The sequence below is a fragment of the Mya arenaria genome, chromosome 14, assembly GCF_026914265.1.
Source record: "Mya arenaria isolate MELC-2E11 chromosome 14, ASM2691426v1".
NCBI lineage: Eukaryota > Metazoa > Mollusca > Bivalvia > Myida > Myidae > Mya > Mya arenaria.
In genome coordinates, this window is record NC_069135.1 from 42,789,069 (window position 1) to 42,807,771 (window position 18,703).

General features: G+C 34.4%; 1 protein-coding gene across 3 annotated transcripts; it reads left to right on the top strand.

Moving 5' to 3' along the window:
- The first annotated feature begins 1,041 nt into the window (after window positions 1-1,041).
- LOC128216682 (leukotriene A-4 hydrolase-like) lies at window positions 1,042-17,677 on the top strand. 3 transcript variants are annotated; one of them, XM_052923326.1, is made up of 18 exons: window positions 1,042-1,089; window positions 3,024-3,099; window positions 3,871-4,055; window positions 5,098-5,234; window positions 7,249-7,360; window positions 7,907-7,975; window positions 9,265-9,416; window positions 10,218-10,290; window positions 10,721-10,861; window positions 11,179-11,273; window positions 11,793-11,907; window positions 12,200-12,344; window positions 13,072-13,175; window positions 13,626-13,702; window positions 14,162-14,312; window positions 14,746-14,828; window positions 15,470-15,574; window positions 16,255-17,677. In XM_052923326.1, exons 3-18 carry the CDS (start codon window positions 3,894-3,896, stop codon window positions 16,373-16,375), a joined length of 1,842 nt encoding a protein of 613 aa, XP_052779286.1. In that variant the 5' UTR covers window positions 1,042-1,089; window positions 3,024-3,099; window positions 3,871-3,893; the 3' UTR covers window positions 16,376-17,677. The 3 variants fall into 3 exon arrangements, with proteins under 3 accessions (XP_052779286.1, XP_052779283.1, XP_052779284.1); XM_052923323.1 differs by lacking the exon at window positions 1,042-1,089 and adding an exon at window positions 1,327-1,729; XM_052923324.1 differs by lacking the exon at window positions 1,042-1,089 and adding an exon at window positions 2,582-2,681.
- Window positions 17,678-18,703: the final 1,026 nt, after the last annotated feature.

Genomic DNA, 18,703 nt, shown 5'->3' on the forward strand with positions numbered 1-18,703 from the left:
CTACAGAAGCCTACATGTATACCGTGACCAAGCAGAAAAGAGAATACACTTCTATAGATACAGCTATTTGAACTATTTTCATTATCTGTCAAGACAAAATAACTTGCCCTTGATTGTTTGTTCCAGTGGAAGAGAGCAATTTCTCTCAATCCAGATTATATGTATCTTCCATGGCCGAAAGTGGAAGATAGGATCATCCTAACCCAAGCGTAGGATATTTTGCGGAAACGAGATTTACCGAGTTTCCATAGAATACCCTGCGCGAGAGTTCTGATGAACCTATCTTACACACTTGGCCATAGAAGAGGCTTTTTCTCCCACCTCATTTAAACAAAATAAAGTTGAAATGTATTTTTTTGCTGGAACTCTTTTGTGCATAGTGAAAACAATATGTGTATAGAATCTATATGTGATAATTCGATCGTGGTTATCATGGATATGCGCGCAGTGATTATGTTAATACTCAAATCCTACTTTAAATAGTTCTAAGGAGAGTGCAGCATTATTTCAGATATAAAGTGACAAATTTGAACATTAGCAGAAAACAGACAGCACACAAGACTATATCAATAGTTTATAAACAGTTATGCAACCGTACACACCTAGCTTATACAGCGATACTCAATTGGTTGAAATATAATTATAAGTATCAAAGTCCTTTTTACATAAAAGCAAATTATGTTAAAAAGGCCCATGCATGACAGGATAATTTTGAGCAATGGTTGCAATATATATATATATATATGTGTGTGTTAAATGTCCCGGATTCGAAGTTATTAATTAGAGAGGACGTTACCCAGGGCACAGCATTTTGACATTATCCCCTTCCGAACAAACCGAAAATGAAATGGTTTAAATTTTTGTGGCGGAATTTGGAATGTACTCCATCAAGAATATGTTTACAATTTCCAGTCCGAAATGGTGCATCTTTACTTTCTTCCCCGAAATTGTTATAGTAAGTAAATTTGGACGAATCCCCTTTACAGTGATGATGATGGCGTATTGTTTATCAGGGGTAGATAATCCAGACTAAGTCAAAGTGCTTCTCTTGTCGCGGTTTGCAAAAACATTGAGTGCTACCTCGTACCGGTTTGTATCGAAAGTTGTAAATCTGCAAAATATTAAGATACATTATATGCAGCTTAAATGAATTTGTATTGCTTTCATTTAAACAATTGAATTTTCGTTTATTTTATTTTGGCTGCTGCTGATCAAACGTTTTTTCTGTACATTTGGTACTGCACTGTTCTGTCTATTACGCTGCCATCTTATATTCAAACACCAATAAGATTTACCAGACTAATGCACCCACTATGTTTCAGACAAATTCAAGTAAAAACTGACTATTACAAATTTTCATTCTATCCTCACTCGGTTGTACTTCAGAACAGTTTGCCAAATCATATTGTCACTATCCCCACCCCTGACACATTCAAGGTGGCTGTGACAACCATTAAGCATTAGATAAGCGAGCAGTGTTTTTATCCTTTTACCAGTCACTTTTTATCATGTTACCTAAATTGTGTTCTCTTTTATACCCTAGTTCTCACTTTTCTGATGTGATTTGCCTCATCAGTGTTTTATTTTTTCACTAACAAGCCGGCGCGCACCGTTCATGTCAGTAACACTCGGAAGAGGAGTTGACATTAAACAGAGATAGAGATAGATAGATAGAGTCTAAGGCACTTTTCGAGGTTTTTCACAATTATCTTGAAGAGTTTTTGTTGTAGTAAGTAAAAATTGCGTATGAAACATCTTTGGTTAATGTGACAACATCTTTCAAAGTAAAGATTCACTATCTCATCAATTTTATATTGACAATCGTTCATTTTGTGGACAGTAAATCACCCTTAAATTTATGCTATGGAGGGCACAAATACTGAACACTTGCAAAGAGAAAATACATGGTCATACATTTATAATTAATAAGTATGCTATATTAAATAAACACTTGGCTGCAAAGTTATTTATTGTTTCCGATGTTTTCAAAACATGCACTTCAACTCTAAAGCGCGATTTCTATTTATAAATATCTTGAATGTAGGTCCACTAGTTCATATAAACAGCCGCTTCAGGTTCTTTGACGATTTTTGATTTGGTGACTCTACGCGTCCATAACCCACTAGTTGTTTTCCTAGCCAAGAATGACAGATCCCAGCGCAAAGTATATTGAGCGGAAAGATAACGGGCCCCTGCTAGATGGTTTCATAATGGCCATGCTTTATTGACAGAAGTCGATCTGAATTAAACTAAATATTTGTGTTTCATAAAACACTTAAGTGTAATATGTAAAAGGTATTGGCTAAAATATCTATTTTTAGTGTAATTTATGTGTTTTAATTCAACAGTAAAGTGTTGTGGAGTAATAGTTGAAGAATATTTTTTACATTGGTACTGCTCAGTTGACTTGTGGCGTTTAGGGAACAAAATGAATGTCCAAATGTTAAAAAAGTTCCCTATACGTAAATTATTGTGGCTAGTAGGTCCACATAATTGCAAAACCTAAAGATGCGCATGCACCCTCTGACGTCATTCCCCCATATGCTACATTTTGATCTTTAAGCGTATAAACATTGAATGGCATTTTTTTAGAAAAATACTTAACGAAACAAGATGAAACTTCGCAAGTGTGACCAAGGCCAGCTTCTGTATTGAACTAGATCATCGAATAATCAATCACGGTAAATAAATGCGTGTTTTAGCCATTGTTCCAGATTTGTGCCCTGTTCAGAAATGTACCGTCAACCAGTACGTCTGTGAACTAATCAACCCAGATACTGGACTTAATCACGCTAAATTAACGAAAGACAAAGATAATTACCCGTAAAACGCAAGAAAGTTACCGAAATACGCCTCATATATCAACAAATTTATTGTTTTTACATTTAAATTCACATTAAAGATAGATATATTAGAAAATAGGAAATTATTTAATATGTAAAATTATGCCATCAAAGTAGATCAATTGTTCATTTGTGTTTTATAGAGTACTTACAAGAACACAATTTTTTTATAAATTTCAGACCAAAAGATCACCCTAGGGGCCAAATCGCTTGAATCAAATAGCTCGACTGGCTGAAACTGCAGTCCAAACACCAGGTAACTGTGGACCTGATTACATTCATATAACTTAAACACACAAACCAAAAGGAAATTTTAAAGAAAATATTTACTTATTCATTCGTCAAATGGAATTTATCCAATATGTCAGTGTCTCCTGCTGCCTACCGAAAAACATTTGAACGACAAGTGGCAGTTAAAATGAACTTCTAAGTTGTTTGATGATGAAAAGAAACTGATCATAATCATATTCTTATAGAAATATGTAATCAATAAATTAAACAGCTTAGGAAAATGTTTAGGAAAATATTCGGAAAAGGTTGAAGGTGTTTACAACTACAGTTACTTAGTTATAGAAAATATAAGGCTTACCACATCCAATTCACAAAACCAGATTGAAATACCATCAATTACCAGAGATCATTACCTCCTGCTATCGGAGGTGATGTGTAAAACCAGACCATAATCACTTGATTTATGACACCCCACAAATAAAACTACTTTTCAGAAATTCACCAGTTCACTGTGTGTGTGTGTGTGTTTTTTAAAAATTTAAAATTTAATGTATATAAAAATAAGAAATTGCAGGCTTATTTTCATCAGGTTTGAGTTACATCGTATTCTTTGTTTTGATACATGTATATTACATCAATTTGCATTAAAAGTTTGTTTTTGTTGTGTTTCGGTCAATTTAAAACTTCCCATTTTTAGCAGAAATAACACTAAATTCTCCTTTCTCAGAGCTTCAATGCCCATTGATGTTTAAAAGTTTTAATGTACCTTTAGAAGAAAACTTCTTATAAATTTCAGAAAACCTGTGTAACATTCCCACAATGCCTGCCCTAAGTCAGACAGATCCATCCTCTTTTTCCAATCCTGAAGATGTACTAGTGGAACACATACATCTAGATCTCACTGTCTGCTTTACGAAGCACACTCTGTCAGGATCGGTCCAGCTCAAGCTGAAGAGGGTTAAGCCTGAGGCCGAGTTTGTGGTAAATATGGTTTTAAAGATTGTGTTTTAGCTTGTGCAAAGAGCATTTGTCAACAGTTTTCTGTAGTGTTATGTACATATATAATGAGATTTTAGATTTTATTAAATTGATCTCATTATGTCACATTTGCTAGGCGACTATAAGTCTATTGCTAGTTTTTCATCCCTGCATTTTTTTTCCGCTGCTCCTTAAATTTTATTGACTCATATAAAAATGTTGAACTGGGTCTATACTTGTGTATTGACCTGTACTGTCTGGGAATGGCATTTATTCATACCAGCCAGTGTTGATATAACAATCACTTGTAAAAAAAAGAATTGTTACGCAAATGTTTGTGTTTCGGCTAGAAACACATGTATATGGTCCGTAATGCAATAAGAATGTGCATAAACACAGTTAATGGTAAAACAGTCATCTAAGAAAGATAAGAAATAAAATGGTTCCACCCGCCCTTTTTAAAAAAAAAAATGATGAAAATCTAGCTATTAATTGATATTGGCCTTATTTTATTAATTCAAAAATGGGTTTTACAGTGGTCGAAATTAGCACAAGCCCTATACTGGTAACACGCTTTCCAGGCTTGCGCAAATTCTTTATACTATGTAGAAGGGCTTGTCAAAGAATGCCTAGAACAAGTGTCAGATCAAAAGACCTGGTATTGTTCATCCAAAAGCCAAATGTAATAAATAGTTCCAGTTAAGCATTTCATTACTACAATCTAAAAACACAATGGTCAATTGCAAAACAATGGCTGGTCAACTGCAAAACAATGGCTGGTCAACTGCAAAGTCAACTCCAAAACAATGGCTGGTCAGCTGCGAAACAATGGCTGGTCAACTGCAAAACAATGGCTGGTCAACTGCAAAACAATGGCTGATCAATTGCAAAACAATGGCTGGTCAACTGCAAAACAATGGCTGGTCAACTGCAAAACAATGGCTGGTCAACTGCAAAACAATGGCTTAAGTAAAAGTTGCTATATTGAAAGTCAGCTTTTTTGTTTTTCTTAAAAATTAACATTGCATTATGTTTTGCCATACAGGTACTGGATACTCGTGGCATAACAGTTACATCAGTGGTTGATTTGGAAAGTGCAGAAAAGCTCCAATACACCCTCGCTGAAAAAGTGGCTGTCTTTGGTTCTAAATTGACCATTAGATTGACAAACAGGAAAACAGAGTAGGTCTTCAGCAGACAATTATATGAAAGTTTAATAAGTTGTCCACAGGTTATCTTTAGGCTAGTTTTTTCACTTAAATGATTAGATTGGTTAAGGATAATTATTGGTTAAGTTTTGATCAATCGTTAGTCATGTTGGCTATCTTTGGCTCAACCAAAGAATTGACTAGTTTTCTAGGCATCCTACTAGTCAGATATTTTATTTTCTGACCATTTTTCAAGGCATTTATTTTTAATAATGCAGCCTTTTACAATTTCCAGCTGGAATTTGTTCCAAATTCCTGATTTTTGTTTTAAATGCTACCAGTTTTGGCTCCCCAAAAATATTTCTCCTAAACATTTTGCTAACTCCGTCCCTGCCAATCTATACAGTAGATTGCTTCATTTTTGTGTCCATTTCGTTAGCAATATCCTGTTGTAAATTCAAAACTTCAGAAAACACAGTTTTATAGCTTACCAATGGAAATGAAAACTTCTTACTTTACAGGCATTAGTGTGAGTGTTATATATTCTGATTAATTAATCCCTTCAAATAAGTTGCTAACAGATGAAGGGGTGATGAAGTACGCATGTACTGTCAACCTTTCATTAAGTATGAACAGCCTTGCGTTCAGTAGACATGTTTATGGCGAATTTTTTCTGTTTGGTTCCCCGCTTTGCAACAGGAATACAAAATGTTTGCTAGCATTTTGTAAATGCTCGATGCTCGCCTTACTGAATACACTGCATATCTTCTCTTTACAACATTGATCAATATATAAGGTTTGATTGCATTTTTTCTTGCAGTAGGGCACGCTAGCATGTTTTATGAAGCACGCTACTGCTTCTTGGTAATTTGCTCTCTTGCCCTACTGTGTTTATAAAGCATAAACAGAAGCATATTATGATTGAAAATTAGCAGTATGCTCTGCAACAGAGTGTTTGTTCTTAAAACAAATGTAACAGACAACATACGTTTGTAAAAAAGAATAGCTGATATTTGGTAGGTCATATATCTTTGATTAAGTGATGTCGCGTTAGTCCAATTTGAGCACAATATTGAAATAAGCAATGACATTTTAACTCCTTGCGTGTTAAACAATATAGTATCAAGATTTTCTTTTACAAAGGACTACCGTATTATATCATGTATAGGACGCTAGCATAGATAGGACGCAGGCAAAATAATAGTTGAAAAAACGGGTAAAAACCCTTAATATATAAGATAGGACGCAGTGGAAAAATGTCAAAATTGGAGCCGAAAAATTGAGGTTGGTAAAGTATTTATAACATATATTGAAGTAAAAAACAAACAAAAAATTGTATATAAGGCATAATTCTATAACTGTATTGTGTATTTCGATAATTATCGTCGTATTTCGGTAATTTAGCATACACAACAATGATATGTCTTGACATTTTGAGAACATTCACGCATATTACAAATGCCGTAATATTCCCGACACGCCTTCTGACTGACAGTCAACCGTTGCATCCGTTGCAATAGTCCCCACATGCCTTCTGAATAACAGTCAACCGTTGCATCCGTTGCAATAGTCCCCACATGCCTTCTGAATAACAGTCAACCGTTGCAACCGTTGCAGCCGTTGCAATCGCAACTGTGTATTGTCAAAACTGATGATTGTTTTGTTAAGGCGTGTCGCTGCGCGGATTAAAGCATGTCGGCATAATTAATGCGTGTCAGTAATAAGCCTTGCCAGTGGAAGGCACGTCGGGTAAAGTGCGAACAAACAACCATACGGTATTACCATCGCAATAGTTTGTTCTATTGATCTTTTTCTAATGACAGACAGCGGGTGTTTTTCACACCTTCGCACATTTGAAAAGATTTGATATTTTCGACCTGAAAAGAACTTGGAGAAAAACAGATGAAATTCTAATAGCATAGAAAGGACGCAGGCAATTTTTAAGACGAGAATTGGGGGTAAAAAAGTGCGTCCTATGCATGATATAATACGGTAGGTGAATGTGAATCTTATGCATTAACAGTGGCTGAGTGCCTATTTTTTTGCAGGCACACCATAGAGATAACCTATGAGACTTCTCCGGAATGCTCCGCCCTTCAGTGGCTGAGACCTGAACAGACAGCGGGGAAGAGGCAGCCATATCTCTTTAGCCAATGTGAGGTAGGATTTGTTATGTTTAATTGGATGAACTTCATGAAGTACGGTTTAAGCTTTGTTGAGTTTTAGTTGTATGGACTTCATGAGTGTATGGTTTATGCTTTTTTGAGTTTAAGTTGAAAAGACTGCATGTAAGTGTGGTAAGGTTTGTGTTATGCTTAAATTTGGTTGTTTTTACTAGAAAGTCTCTTGAGTGCTTTTTGCTTCAGTTACTCATCTCTAAACAGATGATGTGGAAAAAAAGCTTTATCTCTTCTGATAATGTGAGATAGGGTTTGTGTTAAAAGGGCTTTTAAGTTTGTGCTCAGAAAATGGATGGATTAAAACCCCATTACAAAAAAAGAACTATTATTAAATGTTCACAGGACTAGTCGTGATATTAGAAGAAAAGAAAGTGAAAAATATACAGTTTTTCAAAGTCAAGCATTCAAAACAACTACAAAGCCAATTGAGGTATTTTGTGCTGACTAACATCTAGATTTAATTGAAATGATTTAATTTTAGTAGATCTGAGTTTAATTGTTGCTCTGATCATTCGTTTACTTTCAGGCTATTCACTGCAGAAGTATGATTCCATGCCAAGATACGCCCTCTGTGAAAGCCCCATACACCGCTAAGGTAAGTTCTACCTGCAAAATGCACATACAAGTATTCTCGCTCAAATATTAAATACAGTGAAACTGCGTTCCCTCAAACAAGCGGTCGTTCGAGAACCGGCGATCCCTCGAGGTCGGAGCTTGGTACCGAACTTTTTTCCTTCTACTTTCAAATAAAATATACCCACGCTGCCTCGAAACCTAATTATGTCGAGCAGTCGAGCAATATCCTCGGTCCCAAGTACACAAATCGTGCACAAAACCTTATGGCTCCCTCGAGGACATAATTTCACATTTTTTCCCGAACGCGTGTTTCAAAATAAACAAACAATTGCTAGGTGTTAGAATTTTCGCAAGTAGTAAAAATTGCAATGCATTTGATAAGGTGTGAAAAACTGTTTTTCACTGTTAACGCATGACCGATATTAGTTGATATGGGCATTTGAGATGATAATTATGAGAAGTTAATGACGAGAAGTTAACGCTTTAGATGTGGTCAGAAGGTTCTTTGAATTCACTGCCGATGCTGACCGTGATCTTCAGACGCTCTGTACGCTGTCACGTCACATTACGATTGAACAATTTCGCGAAACCGACAAGATGCGCCAATCAGCAATCCTTGATTTTGCGAAACTTAAATCTGACTAATGCCACAATATGTACGGTCATTCAAATGTTGCTTGTTACGAAAATGTTTATTTTTTGTTAAAATAAACATTTCTATTTATTCATTTATTGTTTTTTCTTTTGCGTTTTACATTTAGTTTACATCAACCTTTGAACATATTAGCGATTTCCACAACGCAACACATAATCAGTTTCTTAGTAAACAGTCTGTTTGACGACTTCAAACTTAAAATACACTGAAAAATATTTCATATTTCATATCAAACTGGAAAATTGAAAATCGGGTCGTTCGAAACATCGGTTCCCTGGAGGTTTTGGCTCGGTCCCTGGCGACCTCGAGCGATCGCAGTTTTACTGTAGTTTTCTCAACTGTTGTGTAATAAAACAGTATATGCATTGTTAACAATCAGTTGATTCAGTTACACAATATTGTACTGTTTAAAATCATGACTTTGTGTACAGTTTAAGGTTCCTAGACATAATAAACTAATAAAACTATTTTTTTACTTTAATCCGCTTTAAGTGCAAAACATTTTTAAATTATTACAAGAGTTTTAGTAAACTTAAGGAGCTATGGAGACCGAAAACATATACATACTATGTCGTGGCAACCTTGTGATGGTAGAAAGAAAGCAATGCCTACTTAATATAAGAATGTCTTACTATTAAATGTTTGTTTTTCAGATTAAAGCTCCGTCGGTTGTGAAGGTGCTGATGAGTGCGTTGTTGGAGGGATCGGAAAAGACTGAGGACGGACAGATGGTGCACAGCTTCCGCCAGAACCAGCCAATGCCGAGCTACCTCATTGCCATTGTAGCTGGAGATATTGTGTCCAAGTAGGGATGATTGTTGAATAGACTATTAACAAATGAAATATAAAGTTGCCTTGAGTTAATGTGAAAAATAACATTGTCAAAATATTTAAGTCTTTCTCACTGTAAACACTTGAACATAATATCTTTTGTTTCTTTTATACCGGTAAGTATTGTCTCAAATTATGGATTAAGTGGTTACTTAATAGAGAAAAGGCTGAAATTGATGCACCTTGGTGACAAACAGTGTGAATTATAAACTTAACATTATAAAAATGTGTTCTGATTTTCTCACAAAGTTGAGAATATTTACATTTGGGGAGAAACAACAACGATATATATACATTTTTTTTACTTTCACTGACATTTAAGGTTTTTGACTAACATAGCCAAAAAAGACCATTGTTTAAGAGTTCATAAAGGGGTTTAGCTGCTATAGTGTATACTACCAGTAGTTTATTTTAGATAATAATTCATTAATAATAATTGAAGTCATAAAGAGAAATAATCTTGGTGAAAACCGTGTTATATTTATGTTATATTTGTATTTAGTTACAACAACTGAACTTTAAGTAGCTTTTAAGTTGAAACACACCTGAGGAATGAAAATCACTTAACATGTTGCAAACTGTGATGTTCCTATGAATTTAAGATTTTTGAAGTCCGTCCAAAATCCTGAGAGATGAGTGAAATGGCACCCAGTACTGGTGTACTTTTTAGAGGCCTGAAGACGGTGCCTCATGTGAAAGACACAACCTTCGCCATTAGACCACTCTCATCCTCTATTTATTCCCTTATATGTACAAGAATGTGTTTGTTTTTCAGAGAAATTGGTCCTCGCAGTAAAGTCTGGACGGAGCCTGAATTGATAGAAGCTGCTGCTTATGAATTTGCAGAGGTATTTTAGGCCAAGAAAAATAAACTTGAGGTTCTCCAGCACTTTTTTGAATAAATATTAAACAATTTTATATAAGTGTATTGAAGGCTGTTAAACAATGGTATATGAATAATTTTACACCTGAGACACCTGTTTAAAAATAGATTTATCATCAACAAATATTTTTTGTTGACCTTATGATTAATAGTTAAGCATTGGTTTCCAATAGTTCATGTTTTGCAGCTTAAAAATCCAAATATCTTCATATCAGATAAAATAAACACCCACACAGATTCCAATTTTTTTATATAAATTTTGATGATCTTAAAAATAATGGTTATATTAAAAATCATATTAAGTGTGAAGTAATGAAATGGTAAATAGATATGGAAAAATGTATGCAACGGTAAATTTATTAACGATTAAAGCTAAATACTGTACTGCATTTCAGACGGAGAGCATGTTACAAGCAGGGGAGGGCTTGTTGGGGCCGTATGTGTGGGGCCATTACGACCTGCTAGTACTGCCCCCTTCTTTCCCCTATGGTGGGATGGAAAACCCCTGCCTGACTTTTGTCACACCAACACTGCTGGTAAGAATTTAAAGAAATTCTCAGTCACACAATGATTTAGGGGGTCGCGGGCTTGATAGGTCTATTATGATCTACCTATTCCTTGATGTATTGTTGGACTGAAAACTTTTGTCTGTAATTCTAATACAGCTGGTACATTGATTTGAGATTTTATGATTTTAAAAAGAATTGGATGAATATCTTTTTGTGTAGCATCTATCTAGTTGAATATTGAAGTAACCATTCCTCATTTTTTGATCATATCCCACTGTTGATGAGAACTTAATATGGTGACATAATAAATTTTTTAGCTTTTGAAACAATGACCTCCTTTTCAGGCTGGTGATCGTTCGCTAGCTGATGTGGTGGCTCACGAGATCGCACATAGCTGGACTGGCAATCTCGTTACCAATGCGTCATGGTCAGACTTCTGGTAAGCTCATTTTCAGCAATATCAGCTATAGAAGCAGTTCAATATTTCTCATTCATCGCCTGCAAGAACTTCATTGTTTAGCATGGTTTATACTAAATTATTTAACCTTAATTGACTTCTGAAAGCTACTATGGTTCTATATCCAACTTTTTTTGACAAGAAATCAAGTTATTGGACACACTATAATAATGTAGCAATTCCAATAACTCGGGTTTAAATTATCGTTAAGTTGTGTCCCTTAACCAACTATAAAAAAATATGAGCTTTGCCATCTTCTTTTGATGTTCTTGTTTTTTGTAGTGAGTTATTAAAGTACTGGTTTATATTTAACAACCTTTAACCCCATTTTAAATTTTAAGTTTTGATGGTGCTCTGTTGGAAGGTTGATTGTGAGTTTTCACAGTGTTTGTAAAGAAAAATAGAGGACTGTGAAGTCCTAGCTAGTAGAGGTTAGAAAATTCTCACTTAAACTGATTTTTTTTGTGAACAATTGGATGTATGTTTGCTGTCTGTTCTAAGGTTGAACGAGGGTTTTACAGTATTTGTGGAGAGGAAGATTGTGAGTCGACTAAAGGACAGTGAGGTCTACAGACAGTTCCTAGCCAGTAGGGGCTGGAGAATACTTACAGAAACTGTAAGTGTATTAACTATAATGATTCATTTTAGTGTTACAAATTTATTTTTATGTTTGATTGAGAACAAAACTAGACCGTTGTTAAATGAATGATACTTGCCAGTCTCCTATTAAGAAAATATAAAAAATATATTTATGGAGATATCAACTCTGTTATATTTTAATAATATTTTGTAAACAAGCTAAATATATATACCAGTTATGAGCAGATCAGGACGAGACTGTGTAGTATGGCTTGTGCAATCAGTCCGTTATAACACACAAAAACCTCCCACACATTTATGTTTTCCAGATAAAGCAGTTAGGTGCGGAGAACAAGTTCACGTGCCTCGTGCCGGACATGCTAGGAGTAGATCCAGATGAATCGTTCTCCTCTGTTCCATATGAGAAGGGACAGGCCTTCCTTTTCTATTTGGAACAGCTGCTTGGAGGCCCTGGTATATATGTTCTACTTACAAGCATTGTTATTTAAAGATTTTTTTTTTAGTTCAAATGACTCCACAAAGCATTTACCTCCCTTTGCTGTACAATGAATACTGTCATCATGCAGATCATGTGATGATGGTCAAAATCATGTGACCATGTTCATAATCTTGAAAATCCTTTTTTGTTTCAATAACATTTTAAAACTGCACTCTCACAGATTGACTGTTTTGACAACTTTTTCTTATTTTTTGTCTTCGAATGAACCAATCTTTGCATGAATATCTGGAAACCAGTGATTTAAGACTGGTGACGAAACAACAGGTCGCATTTTTAATATCTATGTTCAAAAATTAAAGTTTTGTGGCTAAAAGTGTTTCTTACTTAAAGTAAGATAAGTTTTCGGCATAAAACACCAATTATGAAGGTTAATATGAAAAACTGCATTTTGATTCTATGTGAGCATATCACTGGTTCTCAGACATTTACGCAAAAATTGGCTCATTCTAAAACAAAATATAAGTTGTCAAAACGGTCCGTCTGTGAGAGTGCAGCTTATACATATAATATGAAATTTAAAGTCTAAACAAAATAAATTTCTTTAAGAAGGGAATATCTGAAATCCAGCTGTTTTTTGTATACATTGTAGCAAAGAACACGGCACATCAAGGGAGATCACTGAGTAGGAGATTGATTTGGGTACATATATTAATAACATACTGATTTAATTGTTCTTTTCAGAGGTTTTTGAGAAATACCTGAGGGCATATATTGACAAGTTCAAGGGAAAGTCTGTTACCACTGCAGACTGGAAGGCCTTCCTTCTAGAATATTTCAACACAGAGGTATGCAAATGGAGCAAAGAATGTTTTTCATAAAATAATTGAGCTCTGCTTAATGTCCAAACTCAATCTGTTTTTTTTTTATAATTTTGCAAGGGTTTGTCTATTGTAGAATTTTAGATGATAAATGCATATAACTGAATTTGATGAAAACAGAGCAGATTTGAAATAATTGTTGTCAAAAAATAAGGTATTTTCACTAAGGGCTATTCCTTTTAAATATACAATGCACCCCAGGAGGGCAAAATAAAGATGGTTTCCGTTCATATATTCCTTCTATAAGTTTTAACATACTTCTAATGGGCAAGTGCCTTGCTGGGGTGGATTTAAAGTTCTCTTAAAGTTGTACTAAGAATCTTACAACTACAGTCCCCTGATCTACCTGTCCAAATATGCTGTATACGCATTAATGTTCATGTTATTTCGAGAAATCAACTTACCAGCTCATTGTAGGAAGATGCTGGAAAGCTAGCTACAGTGGACTGGCAGGGCTGGATGTATGAACCTGGAATGCCTCCACAAAAACCTGTGTATGTATGAATTCTTGGTATATCTTATTAATTGGCTATTTCTTTTTAAAAATGCATTTTAGCTTGTCTGTTTCTCGAACACATTGAACTATTGTCATAACCTTGGTGTTGTTGATGATGATGTCATAATTTGAAGAAACTGTTCAAGATATTAGAATAAAAGATAGAACTCATGTTGTGAGGTACGGTACACATGTGTAGCAAGGCATATAACTCTGGTTTTGATGAGTGTTTAGTTATGCCCCTATTTGAAGCAAAAATAAACAGGCAAGTGTTGCCAACGGCTTAGGGTGCTGTAGTTTCATTTCATGTAAAAAGACAATATGGAAATACCAGCAAATTATTTAAGAGTATTAATTGTATGGTCATTTAAAGCTTAATAGTTTGCCACTACTTTTTAAAAGATATTTGTGGATAAATATATCCTGAAATCACACAATAGACTTGTTATTTTTGCAGGTATGACACAAGCCTGGCTGAGAATTGTGAGGAATTACGCAATCGCTGGCTGGGTCTGTCTGATGACCAGCTGACACAGTTCACTCTCTCCGATATTGAGGATTTTCAGCCCATGCAGATCGAACAGTTTCTGTCGGGATTTGCTGATCATGTATGAACAAACACTTTTTTTGTACCATCCCCAAATCTCAGATTTCCCCCCCATGATTCACTTGTTTATAATCATTTTGATGGGATTATTGTGTGACAATCTCATGTAATGAAGATTGTAATATTGCACTCGTAAAATAGTATTTCATATAAACTATGGTTGTGTCTATTTACGCAACGTTCTGAATTTTTGACAAAATTGATTAGGATAAAAAGAAAATGAAGTTAGTCTATATTTAAATCACAGTTTTGATAAAATGTTTTGCGGATACATGTTCTACATAATTTTATTATGTGCAGGTAACAAAACATTTTGAACTGCTTTTCTTTATTATCTTATTAATTGGCTATTTTTAAAAAAAAAAGCATTTTAATACTAATCATTGGAGCACAATGCAGTTCAATGATTCAATGATGTTTTAATTGTTTTGCAGGATCCCATATCATGTGCTAAGGTGAAACACATGGGAGAGGTTTACAAATTGAACACCGTCACAAATGCAGAAATAAAATTCAGGTACATTTGTGGAGGCAAAACAGCAAACTTTGAAGTTGTCAAAGCAAAAACCCACTTTATGTATTCTGTTTCTATCTGCAGTAATTGCATTATTGCACTAGAGTAGCAAAGTGTAGTTAACTACCATATTCATCTTGTGGTCTATACAAATGCTGTACATGGCTGAGCTAATAGAATCAAACTTTGTTAAGTGTTTTCCAAAAGTAAATGTATCTTCTGTCAACAAAATTGATCTACAGAAAGTTAAGCAAAGCAAGCAGCAACTCGACATGTGATATATTTGTTTTATTTGTCTGTCTGTTGCAATAATGAAAATTCTTGTTGCTGCAGCATATTATATATATTTGGGTCAGGTATCCACAGGTCACCGTTTGGCAACTTGATTTGTCAACAGTCATTACTGGATAAAATTGACCAATCAAAAACACATGGCTAACTTTAACCAAGCCAAAGAATAAACCAGGTTGACACAATTGGCTGCTGATGGCTAAGATTGTGTACTTAGGCACATTATTATACCATCTTTAATGAGGACCTCAGATTTTTTCACCTGAAATTAAATGCTCAATGGGGACATTGAGATTGAAAAAATAATTATTCAATATTGTATTTTCATAATTAAGACCTCTCTCGGCTTTCAGATGGCTGCAACTCTGTATACAAGCACAGCATGAACCAATCATTGATGAGGCTCTCCAGTTTGTTTCTGATCAGGGAAGGATGAAATTTGTCCAGCCAGTGTACAGGTAAAGTTTCAGACTTGCATTGTATCTTTTCCAGTGGTTTATAGAGATTTTATAATCAGTGAAATAAAAATGATTTTTCACTGTTTTAATTAATGAAATAACATTATGATATTTATCACTGTTTTGTAACTTTAGCCCACTCTCAATTCCAAATTGAATGCCACACACAGAGCTTGGACTCAGACTAAACGACCTCATTCTTGAAGTTATGTTGTTTGCATACAATTTGGCCTGAATTTCTAAAAAAACATCAACTGACTGTCAGTTAAGATCCTTTTGAGGCATATAGTAAAAAGAAAAATTGTTTGTTTTATCGCAAGATCGCACAATATTTCAACTCGTGAACACAATAGTAAATATTTTACTAGTGGCTATCGGGGGAAATATATTACAATCTTTATTTAAAACCAACAACAATTATCCTCTCTGTTTACTGTGCAATATTCATTCTGGCTGTGGTGTTATTTTGCCAACATGTTTTTGCTTCATTCTTCGACATTTCTTTCAAGCCACTACGCTTAATATAATTTTGTGTAAATTTTCATATTTTCAAGTTTGTGTATTTTTTTTTTAAATACAAGAATTATGCGATCGTTTTTTGTTTTTTTTTTGGTATAAGGTATTATTACCCATTGTTTGCTCACTTATTGTGAAAGCACTAAGACTTGTTTTAATTTCAGAGATCTGTATAAATGGTCTGCCAGCAGACAGAGAGCAAAAGACAACTTCCTAGCTCATAGAAACGAGATGCACAACATTACAGTGGCTAAATTGGAGAAGATCTTAGATGTTAAGAAATAGAGGAGGAAAGAGTTTTAAGAAATGAATGAAACGAGAACTTAGTTTTACTAGTCCCATTAAAATGCAACTACAGACCATAAATTCTTCTTTGCTCATAAAAAAAAGATGCCAAATATTTCCCAATATTATAGTGGCCAAAAAAGAGAGTGTTAGAATTGAACAATAAATGAAATTCAGGTATGAAAAACTACAGGTAGATGTGAAAATGTGAATTCTTTGTCAGTCCCTTAGGATTAGTAAATATATATAAATAAAGCTGCTGGACCATTTACCATTAAAACTTCCTCGTCCATTCAAACAAGATGCTGAATATCACAGAGAAACAAACAAATGTGAGGAAAACTATGGCAGTTTAGACATTTTGCTAAGCTCTTCTATGGCATACTAATAAAAAATGATACAGCTGTTATTAAAGACAAAAGTCCTTATTCTTGTATATAATATAACAACATCCTTGTTCATAGAAATGAGATGTACATTATCACAAAATTCAAAGCTTGGGAGAGACTTGGAATTGTACAAATAAATGAGAGGAAAGCTGTGCATATATTTATATATATATTGAAATTTGCCAGTCTCTTTCAAACATTGTTATTCTCTGGATATAAATGGCACAAAATAATCAGTGCTTGTTAATTTATTATGTTCTAATCTGTGGAAGAACTGTCCTTCATGGAAGTTGTTTGTGCTTGTTATTGCATGAAAACAAACCATCACATGGTCATATGCTCATGTATGTTAACAACTGTCGTATTGTATTCTTATAGCAATATTTCCTTATATTTTTATACCCTAACTCCTTGGTGGTGGGGGCTATAAAATGTTTACAAAAAGGTGGTATGGTGGGGGTATTTATCACATCCAGTGATAGCTGTTGTTTATTTTAAACCATTTGCATTGTTTACAATGTGTTTAAATATATTTACCATGAAGAGCTACCTAATTCACTAACTTACATTATGTATAATACATGTATGCAAAAACACAATTCCATTTTTGCTCACATTTGCCAAATAACGCTGTGATGAGGTTAAGAATTTTTAAACAGGTTTGTTCTGTTTGTAATCAGAGAGACTTTTGTTTCATGCATGTTTATTCAGATACTGGTTTAATTGTACATTTAGATTTTTAAATTAATCAATCTTGAAAACTTGGCATGTGTGTTAAGCATAAACTCAGCATTTTTATACTGATTGTTTTTTTTATTTTCATATAGATAGACATTGGCTTTGAAAATTTCTACAATTACATAGATCTGGCAGACGTAAGATGTATTAATAAAATTCAAAGGAGCCTTTATAACTGTGTCTCTTTTTACTTCAGTCCAAATGTTATACAACATTCAACTTAATGCCTAAAAGAGGCATGAATGGGTCAAGGAATTCACAGTCTGCACAAGACATAAACCTAATTTTAGCTTGACTATGAGAAGAATAAAGAGAGCTATACTACTCACCCTAGAGCCGGCGTCACACCTTGGTAAAGGTTTTGCATATAAGTCCCTTTAAATCATTATCTCAGCAAGTGCATAAGGTATTGCATTGAAACTTTAGATATGTATTCCAAACTATCCAAACTTTGATATTAATAAAGGAAGTTAGTTAACACTAATTTAAAAATAATGTAAAATATGGGCCTTTATTCTTTGGTAAAGGTTTTGCATGTAAACAAAAGTAGTTTAATTTCTCGGCAACTACTTGATGAATTGCAATAAGACTTTATACAATGGTACTCAACCACCCAACCTTCGTGAGTAACCTAGTTAGATAATTGTATTTTGCAAGTAATGGCCCTTTATTATTGGACTTTGTGATTCTGGCTCAGCAACTTCATGATTTATTGCCTGAAACTTTAGACAATAAAGAAGGGTAACTCTATCTTGCATATAATGCAAATTTTGCCTTTTCATATTTTGACTTTGAAATTCTGGTTAAGGTTTTGCATTTAATCTAATTTTGCAGTGATCAATGCATGTTTTGCTAAAACATGACAATCCTTAAATACAAATGCGGCTGAAAAGTCAGGCACGCCATCTCTGTGATGGCTCTTGTTTGATGTAAAAGGAGCATAACTCTTAAAGATACTGGGTTTATTCACCCCACAATCAAACGTGACCTTGACAGTATGCCCTCAAACACTGTCACCAAGTTATATCATGATTGGATAATAAACTAATTAATTGTCTGCACACAACACCCAGGCCAAAAGTAATACAGGGTGCCTAGATGCCGACACAAACCATTTTTAGTCCTTGGCATATTATTCAAATCTACAAGTAATTTTAACAGGTTCGAATTACATGTATGTCACATATGCCTACAATTTATA